Source organism: Mesoplodon mirus, assembly GCF_964341445.2.
Source record: "Mesoplodon mirus genome assembly, chromosome: 4".
Classification (NCBI taxonomy): Eukaryota; Metazoa; Chordata; class Mammalia; order Artiodactyla; family Ziphiidae; genus Mesoplodon; species Mesoplodon mirus.
In genome coordinates, this window is record NC_138979.1 from 105,253,756 (window position 1) to 105,267,078 (window position 13,323).

General features: G+C 40.5%; 1 protein-coding gene across 2 annotated transcripts in view; it reads right to left on the bottom strand.

Annotated features, from left to right (window-relative positions):
• The window catches only part of EIF2AK4 (eukaryotic translation initiation factor 2 alpha kinase 4), a 116,124-nt gene that overhangs the window by 30,118 nt on the left and 72,683 nt on the right, over positions 1 to 13,323 (bottom strand). For both annotated transcript variants that reach the window (XM_082617908.1, XM_082617909.1), the window contains 4 exons: positions 5,470 to 5,523; positions 2,975 to 3,211; positions 1,470 to 1,545; positions 941 to 1,062 (listed from right to left, as the gene is read on the bottom strand). In XM_082617908.1, coding sequence (XP_082474034.1) covers positions 941 to 1,062; positions 1,470 to 1,545; positions 2,975 to 3,211; positions 5,470 to 5,523 — 489 coding nt within the window. The remainder of the gene's footprint in view (positions 1 to 940; positions 1,063 to 1,469; positions 1,546 to 2,974; positions 3,212 to 5,469; positions 5,524 to 13,323) is intronic.

Genomic DNA, 13,323 nt, shown 5'->3' on the forward strand with positions numbered 1-13,323 from the left:
AAATCTCTCAAAAGTAAATCTTTCTTTAAGTGAAATCTCAAAGTGGGATTGCTAGCTTAAAGGGTATATTATGTGCATTTATTTTATTAAATACTTTCAGATTATTTTTCTAAAGGTTTAGCAACTTACATTCCCATCAGCAACATATGAAAGTACCCATTTTCCTAAACCCTTGTCATCTGTGGACAATTAAATATTTTTAACAGTCTGATGGGTGAAGTTCAGATACCTTTGCTTTGCATTTCCTTATTAGTGGGGCTGACCATCCTTCAGAAGTTTATCAGTCCTGTGCATTTTCTCTTCGGAGAACTGCCTGGTTATAGCCTTTGCTCATCTCTCTACCTGTAAGTGCTTTCTGTACATTAGGGATATTAACCTCTTGTCTGTTACATGCATGTACAGTACAGATGGGCTTGTTAGCAGCCAACACCATGTGAGTGATCAACTGGTAAGAGTATGGCTGTCAAAAGGGAACCCTGGGGATAAGAAAGCAAGCATGAGCAAAATTCAGCACACATAATTAACAGAGATGCTTGCTGTTACAAGAATTTAATTGTTCTAGACTTTACCATGTTAGAAAGTTACTGAAGACCTAGCCAAGAAATAAAGAAAAAAACTGCATTTATGTGTCTAAGTTGGCCAGGTTAGCCTGCTGTGGTCACCTGGCGAAGCTCAACACTGACATGCAGACGTGGCACCTGAAATACAGGGCTCAGGTTTCTAGGGTCATAAGCACTAAGGTGGATGTACACAGGGTCAAATGTTTACCAAATTCCCATCATGCTCTCACCCTGATAACTCCTTTAAGATTATGTTTCCTAAAGGTGACGTTAAGAATATAAGCCTAGAGGGGGATGGTGGGGGTCATCCTTTAATACAGGTGCCACACCTGGGACCAGGCATGGCACACGCACTGTCAACAGAGTGTTCCCAGCCTCACCCGCAGGTCGAAAGGAAGCATCACCAGCATCCCGCTGTGGTCCATGAATAAGGCAGCTTCGTTGTGCTCGTATATTTGCCTATTTCGGGGAAGCAGCAGTGGGGTACACAATTGGACAGCTCCTACACCAAATGAGAAAAAATAACTAATCATCAGGTTCTCATTCTTTCCACACGCAACTTAAAATGAACACAGACCTGACAGTTGAGTCATCTGCTACTGGGACTGCTGAAAGCAGTTTATCTTCAATTCTCTAAATGCAAAGCTCACCTAAGGTTAAATTTGTTAATTCAGTCCTATTTCTGACTCCACAAACCAACTGTATTTTAGCGGCAAGGTTGTAATATTCAAATTTGTTTCTCCTCAGCAAGCTGAATTATAAAAATAAGCTTAAATTTCACAGGTGTCAACAACTTAGAACTGAATTTAAAAGTAAAATATGGTTGCACCCAAATCCATTCATAGTACTTTCTGATGAGGAAACAAAACATCTTTTGAGAAGGCACATAATTTTTTAAAAAGGACATACCATGTCTTTTGAAGATGCGGATAATGGTTTCACCCACGTGTTGCTGTATCTTGGCTGTTCGGATGGAGAAGCTGCCCTAAGATATGACCGATTAAAATGTCATCAAAGCCTAATCAAAGGGATCCCCTACCATACTTTTCTGTGGCTTGCAGTAGGTGTTACATTGCTTATTCCCAAGATCAAAAAGAGGTCTCAACAAGTCATTCCCCTTTTGAACATATTCAGGAGAGAAGAAACCACATGTCTTGCAACATGTCCTACTTTAGGAAGGCTGCCTAGGTTTAAAGTCCAAGCTCTTACGTTGATGTATGCCTTTCAGAGAGAGCCAGTCATATAGTACTACACAATTCTCCCCGAGGACTTTCAGGGATACTGTAGCAGTCAACACCTAACAGGGTCAAACCCTCTCCCATATTCTAAGGTAATTCACAGTGGGCCTCTTGAAAGCTTCAAGGCCTTTGTGTATTTTGTAAATAACTGTCTTTTTCATTTGTTTCGTATTATACAAGTAGTACTATTTCACTACAGAAAATTTAGAAATAATAGATAAGCAAAAAACCCCAAAATTAAAAAGTCAGCCATAATCCTGCAAATGTCTAATATTGCCAGCAAAGAAAAACTGACCCCTGAAATCTATACTGATTTTCCACAAACCTTACCACTGCTTTCTCTACTACTCTTTTAAATTCTATTTTAAGCATACAGAGACATAGAGAGAATATAACAAATATGTTATTCACTCACCCAACTTTATCAAATTTTAACATTTTGCTATACTGTTTCAGACCATTTTTGTTTTTAAACAAGAAAATGTTGAAGGCATTTGAATGTTATGTTGAACATAGGTGTTGAATGTTAAACATGCCTGTGCTTCAGAAACCACCTGGGAGCTCTGAGATTCTTGAAGCGCCTCCCACTTAGATTCCAAGTCACTAGATCGGATGTAGGGCCTGAGCCTCTGTATCATCAAAGGGCCTCACAGGTGACTTTGACGTGCAGCCATCATTGGGAGCTATTGGCTACCGAATCTGGATCTGAGCTGGCTGGGTATTTTTGGCACTGGGCAGCTGGGCCAGGGCTCAGTCTCTAAAAGCACTGCTTCTTAATCTCTTTAGTAGGCGGTGGGTCAGGAACTCCTTCAAGTTAAGTGATTAAAAAAAGTGTGGCTCTTCCTGGAATAATGCATATGCACACATTTTGCATATACAGACCTCAGATTAAGAGCTTATGTTGGAGAAGGACCTACTGTAGAGCACAGGGAACTATATTCAATATCTTGTAATAACCTATAATGGAAAAGAATCTGAAAAAAAGAATCATAAATATCCATATGAATCACTTTGCAGTACACCTGAAACTAACACAACCTTGTACATCAACTGCCGTTCAGTTAGAAAAGAAAGAACTTATGTTGGAGGCACTAAAGGACTGCATGAAAATCGAGGAAGTGACTCCACCCTTTTGTGGACCAGGTGAAGCTCTTTCGAGGCGCGGCTCAGGCCCACCTTCAGTATGTCGCTGTCGTAGGTGTAATCGACGGCGGGGGAGATGCGCTGGGAGAAGGTCTGGGCCATCACGGTGCGATAGGCCTTCCCGCCCACGTTGGCCAGGGTGCGGTGCAGCACCTCGTGTAGCTCCGACTCCTCCATCTGGGGCGGAGGCAGCAGCTCGCTCCTGAGCAGCTCTGTGGCCGTGGGCCGCTCGGCCGGATCGTGGTTCAACAGCCAGGAGATGACAGATTTCTACAACGAAACCCAGGCACCCCGGGGACGGGTGCAGTGGAGGGTGCTCAGGGATTCTCCTGACAAGCGGTGGTTGGTTCAGGTCCAAAAGAGACACACTTCTTCCACCTAGTTGGTGCATGTTAACTGGTATTTCTGAAATCTCTGAATTTGTCATTCTCCCCCCGTAGTTCATTATGGTCACAGAATTGTGCAACAATGTAATATGAGTCTTTCTTAAAAGAGGCCCTTCTTATACTTCCCTGCCATAAAGGACCAAAAAACCCTCAAGTCAACAACTACATAGAAGCAGAAGTTAGACCTTCTAAACACTGTATCTAAACTACTGTATCAAAAAAGATACAAGAACATAAAGCAAGTATTTTTAGGTGCTTAACTTTAGTATAAGCTATAATGCGTAGGAGCTTCTAGAACCCTTAAAGCAGTATAAAACAGCTTTTCATTTTTCATTCTCCATTTATGTTATCTGTATTGATACCATTCCCTTGAATTCTCTTATGTTACTGGTTTATTATACCTTCACAGCTATTACCTGATTAAACAGGGAACTATTTGAAGGCAATATAAACCTTTGAAAGGCTCCATAATGATTCTGTAATTCTTTTGTTTATAATGAAGATTTATAAAGGAGTTAGAGGAATACCTGAGATCAGAAAATCTCAATTTTTAGATGAACCTCATTAAGCATTTTCTAATCACGTATCTTTAAAATACCCTCCCCCAAATCCCTACCCCTGGTTTTAGGCCAAAAAAAACCCACAGGTGATTATTTTTCACATAAAGAAGGGAACTGACTTGTATAACTTTATGAAAAGTTATGTTAAATTAAACTGGTAAAAATAATATCCTATTCAGCAAAACAGACTGTATGTAATACTGTTTAATTTCTGTATGTGGCAACAACTGTGTTATGCTCAGTCTACAAGCATTTTCTATGCTGCCTCCTTTCAGATAAAAAGCAACAACGTGACATGGGAGGTGGCTGTGGCACTGGCTGTGGTGCTAAGTTTATACAGCCCAGATGTAAATGCTTAAGGGTGCCCGGTAAGTCCCTGTGACAGGAGGGCAATCACTGTCATGACAAATGGTGTGTATAGTTGCACTTGTGTCTGTGGTTTAAGTTCCTACACCACCATAGCTGCCAACATGAGGAAATAATGAATAAGACTGACCTTGTTACAGGGGAAGGCTGGGATATGAATATTTACTTATAACACCCCAAAACATGGGGAACAACTCAGTTCGAATCAGTGGTAACAGCTAACAAAAGAAGTAGAAACACAACTCAATGTATTTTCTAATGGTTCTTTACTAATTCAATAGTCGAGGCAGAATGGGTCCCTCGAGCCATAAACAAATGTCACATTAAACGCTACTGAATTATAGAGTGTTAGTACTAATATAAATAAAGGGTACTTAATACCTTTATTTTACAGGGGAGGAAAATTAAAGTCTAGAAAAGTTAAGTGACTTGTCCATCCAGATACATAACCAATAATCAAGAAACAGCAAATTAATGCAATGTTCTAGCTAGGTTTCTGTTCTCAACATTAATAATTTAAATAAGGGATTTTGCCTTGATTGTAATTGTTAAGAAGTCAGTTTAAGGAATAAACTTCTACATGACAAGAGTATTAACCATGGAAGGCTTCACTAAGACAAAAAGCCAGCATTAAGAAGAAAGGTACACCAGAAGCACTATAGTAAATTCACTAAAGATTCTTTCAAATAGTCAGAAGCCAATATTTACTATGACATGAGTTACTCACACACACACACACACACACACACATCTGTAGTATGGAAGAGAAATTATTTTGTTTTAAATTACCGTAACATCTGGCTGTCTAGTCTTCCCCTTTACAATTTGAGCTACTTTACCATAGGACAGAACAAAACTGTAGTTTTAAGATATATTCTTCTTTTCTTAAAGTTCCAAGCTTTATCTAAAACAATGAGCTGTAAGAGCATTCTCTTTTTTTCAATAGCTAAGTCAAGGGTCCAAACAGTACTTCAAAAGCATGATGAATCACAAAAAAGAACCCTGTAGTTTGTTAATTTTCTATGTCAGCCCTTGGCATTTTTATGGTGTATTTCAAGTCTAAATACATTTTAAGTACTCCATCTTTTGATATTTTTTCCCCACGTTGTTCCCATGACACAAGAGAATGAGTGGCAGAAGATTACTAACTGAAGAAGAAGAATAGTAATTAAAACCCAAGAGTGAGAACACAGTAATTAAAGCATCAGAAAATTACCTGCTTTGTGTGCTCTCCATCATCGAAGTCTTCTGGAAACTTAGGCGAAGTAGGCTAAAAAAAATATTATATTCAAATCAGCACGTCCTTGGCAGACTGCCACAGTGAAAGCATTTTATTCACCAGAGGTAAGAAAATCAAATACAGAAATGAAAATTTGCTAACAAGGGAAGACGGATGTGAAACTCATCGTGAAACCCAATGCACATCCTTCCAAGGACATTCGTATTATCTTAATACTTACTTCACCCAAATGACAGCCTAGGTGATAGAAAACACGTCATTTGAGGACAAACTTTAAAATCTAATGGCTTCAGGGAAAGACAAAGTAGCTTTATTAAACAAACAGATTAAAAAAGGGTAGAAATACCAAACCATCAATACCGAGTAAGAGAAAAACAACACAAAAACCTCTAGCCCCAAATTTCTCACCTTTCTGGTAAATAAGACCTCAGTCATAACATTAACTTGGCAGTGAGATATTCTTGAAATGAGGGAACAAACATGAATTTTAGACTAAGGAAAGGCACTTCACCAAGGACATCGTCCTCGAAGAGCATTCCAAGTCAAGGCAAGGACACAGTAATCACTTCATTTCCTCTGATACATTATGATACATTATGAACACAGCTGCCCTCTGATACATTATGAACACAGCTGCCCACACTGTTCTGGCGGTTAAACCATTACACTCTTTTCCAAGATATCTAGTGGAGTATTCTTAGTTACGCTATATGTGATTTACCCAGAGTATTCTTAGTTATGCTGTATGTGATTTACCCTAACAGACATGCCTGCTTGGCTCTGCTCAGAAAGGAAGAGGAAGACTCTCCGTAACTCTTGCTCATGAATATGTGAATCTAAATCACCCTCACTCAGACCTTATTCTCCACTCTCATCTTTTTGTTGTTGTTGTTGTTGGAATATTTTTATTTATTATTATTTTTTTTATTTTTTTATTTTTTATTTTTTTTGCTTTATAACAAATTTAATCAGTTATACATATACATATGTTTCCATATCCCCTCCCTTTTGCGTCTCCCTCCCACCCTCCCTATCCCACCCCTCCAGGCGGTCACAAAGCACCGAGCTGATCTCCCTGTGCTATGCGGCTGCTTCCCACTAGCTATCTACCTTACGTTTGGTAGTGTATATATGTCCATGACGCTCTCTCACTTTGTCACAGCTTACCCTTCCCCCTCCCCATATCCTCAAGTCCATTCTCTAGTAGGTCTGTGTCTTTATTCCTGTCTTACCCCTATGTTCTTCATGACATTTTTTTTTCTTAAATTCCATATATATGTGTTAGCATACAGTATTTGTCTTTCTCTTTCTGACTTACTTCACTCTGTATGACAGACTCTAGGTCTATCCACCTCATTACAAATAGCTCAATTTCATTTCTTTTTATGGCTGAGTAATATTCCATTGTATATATGTGCCACATCTTCTTTATCCATTCATCCGATGATGGACACTTAGGTTGTTTCCATCTCCGGGCTATTGTAAATAGGGCTGCTATGAACATTTTGGTACATGTCTCTTTTTGAATTATGGTTTTCTCAGGGTATATGCCCAGTAGTGGGATTGCTGGGTCATATGGTAGTTCTATTTGTAGTTTTTTAAGGAACCTCCATACCGTTCTCCATAGCGGCTGTACCAATTCACATTCCCACCAGCAGTGCAAGAGTGTTCCCTTTTTTCCACACCCTCTCCAGCATTTATTGTTTCTAGATTTTTTGATGAAGGCCATTCTGACTGGTGTGAGATGATATCTCATTGTAGTTTTGATTTGCATTTCTCTAATGAGTAAAGATGTTGAGCATCCTTTCATGTATTTGTTGGCAGTCTGTATATCTTCTGTGGAGAAATGTCTATTTAGGTCTTCTGCCCATTTTTGGATTGGGTTGTTTGTTTTTTTGTTATTGAGCTGCATGAGCTGCTTATAAATTTTGGAGATTAATCCTTTGTCAGTTGCTTCATTTGCAAATATTTTCTCCCATTCTGAGGGTTGTCTTTTGGTCTTGTTTATGGTTTCCTTTGCTGTGCAAAAGCTTTGAAGTTTCATTAGGTCCCATGTGTTTATTTTTGTCTTTATTTCCATTTCTCTAGGAGGTGGGTCAAAAAGGATCTTGCTGTGATTTATGTCATAGAGTGTTCTGCCTATGTTTTCCTCTAAGAGTTTGATAGTGTCTGGCCTTACATTTAGGTCTTTAATCCATTTTGAGCTTATTTTTGTGTATGGTGTTAGGGAGTGATCTAGTCTCATACTTTTACATGTCCCTATCCAGTTTTCCCAGCACCACTTATTGAAGAGACTGTCCTTTCTCCACTGTACATTCCTGCCTCCTTTATCAAAGATAAGGTGACCATATGTCCGTGCGTTTAACTCTGGGCTTTCTATCCTGTTCCATTGATCTATCTTTCTGTTTTTGTGCCAGTATCATACTGTCTTGATTACTGTAGCTTTGTAGTATAGTCTGAAGTCAGGGAGCCTGATTCCTCCAGCTCCATTTTTTGTTCTCAAGATTGCTTTGGCTATTCGGGGTCTTTTGTGTTTCCATACAAATTGTGAAATTTTTTGTTCTAGTTCTGTGAAGAATGCCAGTGGTAGTTTGATAGGGATTGCATTGAATCTGTAGATTGCTTTGGGTAGTAGAGTCATTTTCACAATGTTGATTCTTCCAATCCAAGAACACGGTACATCTCTCCATCTATTTGTATCATCTTTAATTTCTTTCATCAGTGTCTTATAATTTTCTGCATACAGGTCTTTTGTCTCCTTAGGTAGGTTTATTCCTAGATATTTTATTCTTTTTGTTGCAATGGTAAATGGGAGTGTTTCCTTGATTTCACTTTCAGATTTTTCATCATTAGTATATAGGAATGCCAGAGATTTCTGTGCATTAATTTTGTATCCTGCAACTTTACCAAATTCATTGATTAGCTCTAGTAGTTTTCTGGTAGCATCTTTAGGATTCTCTATGTACAGTATCATGTCATCTGCAAACAGTGACAGCTTTACTTCTTCTTTTCCAATTTGGATTCCTTTTATTTCCTTTTCTTCTCTGATTGCTGTGGCTAAAACTTCCAAAACTAGGTTGAATAAGAGTGGTGAGAGTGGGCAGCCTTGTCTTGTTCCTGATCTTAGTGGAAATGGTTTCAGTTTTTCACCATTGAGGACGATGCTGGCTGTGGGTTTGTCATATATGGCCTTTATTATGTTGAGGAAAGTTCCCTCTATGCCTACTTTCTGCAGGGTTTTTATCATAAATGGGTGTTGAATTTTGTTGAATGCTTTCTCTGCATCTTTTGAGATGATCATATGGTTTTTCTCCTTCAATTTGTTAATATGGTGTATCACGTTGATTGATTTGCGTATATTGAAGAATCCTTGCATTCCTGGAATAAACCCCACTTGATCATGGTGTATGATCCTTTTAATGTGCTGTTGGATTCTGTTTGCTAGTATTTTGTTGAGGATTTTTGCATCTATGTTCATCAGTGATATTGGCCTGTAGTTTTCTTTCTTTGTGACATCCTTGCCTGGTTTTGGTATCAAGGTGATGGTGGCCTCGTAGAATGAGTTTGGGAGTGTTCCTCCCTCTGCTATATTTTGGAAGAGTTTCAGAAGGATAGGTGTTAGCTCTTCTCTAAATGCTTGATAGAATTCGCCTGTGAAGCCATCTGGTCCTGGGCTTTTGTTTGATGGAAGATTTTTAATCACAGTTTCAATTTCAGTGCTTGTGATTGGTTATTCATATTTTCTATTTCTTCCTGAGTCAGTCTTGGCAGGTTATGCATTTCTAAGAATTTGTCCATTTCTTCCAGGTTGTCCATTTTATGGGCATAGAGTTGCTTATAGTAATCTCTCATGATCTTTTGTATTTCTGCAGTGTCAGTTGTTACTTCTCCTTTTTCATTTCTAATTCTATTGATTTGAGTCTTCTCCCTTCTTTTCTTGATGAGTCTGGCTAATGGTTTATCAATTTTGTTTATCTTCTCAAAGAACCAGCTTTTAGTTTTATTGATCTTTGCTATCGTTTCCTTCATTTCTTTTTCATTTATTTCTGATCTGATTTTTATGATTTCTTTCCTTCTGCTAACTTTGGGATGTTTTTGTTCTTCTTTCTCTAATTGCTTTAGGTGCAAGGTTAGGTTGTTTATTCGAGATGTTTCCTGTTTCTTAAGGTGGGATTGTATTGCTATAAACTTCCCTCTTAGAACTGCTTTTGCTGCATCCCATAGGTTTTGGGTCGTCGTGTCTCCATTGTCATTTGTTTCTAGGTATTTTTTAATTTCCTCTTTGATTTCTTCAGTGATCACTTCGTTATTAAGTAGTGTATTGTTTAGCCTCCATGTGTTTGTATTTTTTACAGCTCTTTTCCTGTAATTGATATCTAGTCTCATAGCATTGTGGTCGGAAAAGATACTTGATACAATTTCAATTTTCTTAAATTTACCAAGGCTTGATTTGTGACCCAAGATATGATCTATCCTGGAGAATGTTCCATGAGCACTTGAGAAAAATGTGTATTCTGTTGTTTTTGGATGGAATGTCCTATAAATATCAATTAAGTCCATCTTGTTTAATGTATCATTTAAAGCTTGTGTTTCCTTATTGATTTTCATTTTGGATGATCTGTCCATTGGTGAAAGTGGGGTGTTAAAGTCCCCTACTATGATTGTGTTACTGTCGATTTCTCCTTTTATGGCTGTTAGTATTTGCCTTATGTATTGAGGTGCTCCTATGTTGGGTGCATAAATATTTACAATTGTTATATCTTCTTCTTGGATCGATCCCTTGATCATTAGGTAGTGTCCTTCTTTGTCTCTTCTAGTAGTCTTTATTTTAAAGTCTATTTTGTCTGATATGAGAATTGCTACTCCAGCTTTCTTTTGATTTCCATTTGCATGGAATATCTTTTTCCATCCCCTTACTTTCAGTCTGTATGTGTCTCTAGGTCTGAAGTGGGTCTCTTGTAGACAGCATATAGATGGGTCTTGTTTTTGTATCCATTCAGCCAATCTGTATCTTTTGGTGGGAGCATTTAGTCCATTTACATTTAAGGTAATTATCGATATGTATGTTCCTATTCCCATTTTCTTAATTGTTTTGGGTTCGTTATTGTAGGTCTTTTACTTCTGTTGTGTTTCTTGCCTAAAGAACTTCCTTTAGCATTTGTTGTAAAGCTGGTTTGGTGGTGCTGAACTCTCTCAGCTTTTGCTTGTCTGTAAACGTTTTAATTTCTCCATCAAATCTGAATGAGATCCTTGCTGGGTAGAGTAATCTTGGTTGCAGGTTTTTCTCCTTCATCACTTTAATTATGTCCTGCCACTCCCTTCTGGCTTGTAGAGTTTCTGCTGAGAGATCAGCTGTTATCCTGATGGGGATTCCCTTGTGTGTTATTTGTTGTTTTTGCCTTGCTGCTTTTAATATGATTTCTTTGTGTTTAATTTTTGACAGTTTGATTAATATGTGTCTTGGCGTATTTCTCCTTGGATTTATTCTGTATGGGACTCTCTGTGCCTCCTGGACTTGATTAACTATTTCCTTTCCCATATTAGGGAAGTTTTCAACTATAATCTCTTCAAATATTTTCTCAGTCCCTTTCTTTTTCTCTTCTTCTTCTGGAACCCCTATAATTCGAATGTTGGTGCGTTTAATGTTGTCCCAGAGGTCTCTGAGACTGTCCTCTGTTCTTTTCATTCTTTTCTCTTTATTTTGCTCTGCAGCAGTTATTTCCACTATTTTATCTTCCACCTCACTTATCCGTTCTTCTGCCTCAGTTATTCTGCTATTGATCCCATCTAGAGTATTTTTTATTTCATGTATTGTGTTTTTAATCGATGCTTGATTCATCTTTAGTTCTTCTAGGTCCTTGTTAACTGTTTCTTGCATTTTGTCTATTCTATTTCCAAGATTTTGGATCTGGGAAATAGAATCTTGGATCATCTTTACCATCATTATTCTGAATTCTTTTTCAGGTAGACTGCCTATTACCTCTTCATTTGTTAGATCTGGTGGGTTTTTATCTTGCTCCTTCTCCTGCTGTGTGTTTTTCTGTCTTCTCATTTTGCTTATGTTACTGTGTTTGGGGTCTCCTTTTTGCAGGCTGCAGGTTCGTAGTTCCCGTTGTTTTTGGTGTCTGTCCCCAGTGGCTAAGGTTGGTTTAGTGGGTTGTGTAGGCTTCCTGGTGGAGGGGACTAGTGCCTGTGTTCTGGTGGATGAGGCTGGATCTTGTCTTTCTGGTGGGCAGGTCCACGTCTGGTGGTGTGTTTTGGGGTGTCTGCGGACTTTTTATGATTTTAGGCCACCTCTCTGCTAATGGGTGGCGTTGTGTTCCTGTCTTGCTAGTTGTTTGGCTTAGAGTGTCCAGCACTGTAGCTTGCTGGTCGTTGAGTGAAGCTGGGTGCTGGTGTTGAGATGGAGATCTCTGGAAGATTTTTGCCGTTTGATATTATGTGGAGCTGGGAGGTCTCTTGTGGACCAGTGTCCTGAAGTTGGCTCTCCCACCTCAGAGGCACAGCACTGACTCTCGGCTCCTCAATTTGGGATGATGTATTGTCTATTCATGTATTCCACAGATGCAGGGTACATCAAGTTGATTGTGGAGCTTTAATCCGCTGCTTCTGAGGCTGCTGGGAGAGGTTTCCCTTTCTCTTCTTTGTTCTCACAGCTCCTGGGTCTCAGCTTTGGATTTGGCCCCGCCTCTGAGGTCAGGTCGCCGGAGGGCGTCTGTTCTTCGCTCAGACAGGACAGGGTTAAAGGAGCAGCCGCTTCGGGGACTCTTGCTCACTCAGGCCGGGCGGGAGGGAGGGGCACGGAGTGCGGGGCGAGCCTGCAGCGGCAGAGGTCGGCGTGACGTTGCACCAGCCTGAGGCGCGCCGTGCGTTCTCCCAGGGAAGCCGCCCCTGGATCCCGGGACCCCGGCAGTGGCGGGCTGCACAGGCTCCCGGAAGTGCGGTGTGGGCAGTGACCTGCGCTCGCACACAGGCTTCTTGGCGGCAGCAGCAGCAGCCCCAGCGTCCCACGCCCGTCACTGGGCTCCGCGCTTTCAGTCGCGACTCGCGCCCGTCTGTGGAGCCCCTTTAAGCAGCGCTCTTAATCCCCTCTCCTCGCGCACCAGGAAACCAAGAGGGAAGAAAAAGTCTCTTGCCTCTTCGGCAGCTCCAGAGTTTTCCCGGACTCCCTCCCGGCTAGCTGTGGCACATTAGCCCCCTTCACGCTGAGTTCTCGCCGCCAGCCCCAGTCCTCTCTCTGCACTCTGACCGAAGCCCGAGCCTCAGCTTCCAGCGCTGCGCGCCCCGGTGGGCGAGCAGACAAACCTCTCGGGCTGGTGAGTGCCGCTCGGCACCGATCCTCTGTGTGAGGATCTCTCCGCTTTGCCCTACCCAGGTATGTGGGGAGTTTCTTGCCTTTTGGGAGGTCTGGGGTCTTCTGCCAGCGTTCAGTAGGTGTTCTGTAGGAGTTGTTCCACGTGTAGCTGTATTTCTGGTGTATCCGTGGGGAGGAAGGTGATCTCCGCGTCTTACTCTTCCGCCATCTTACCCGGAAGTCCTCCACTCTCATCTTAATGCCATTTCCAATAGGCATCCTGGACCACGCACACTAACATAAGTCCCTTTTAGTTTGGGCAATGAAAGTTTAGTTTGGGCCAACTGATCCTTTGGGCAAGGATCAATCCCAAGAACACAAATGGAGATCTCACTGGGAAAAAAATTCAAGTGGCTGACATTTTCCCCAGACTCCGTTTACCTTCTGGTCACGGTGGTATTCTTTATGTATTACTACACCAGGTCCATTCAGCTGGAACCTTTAATTTCTAGAGCTAAATATCCATTATTCTTATA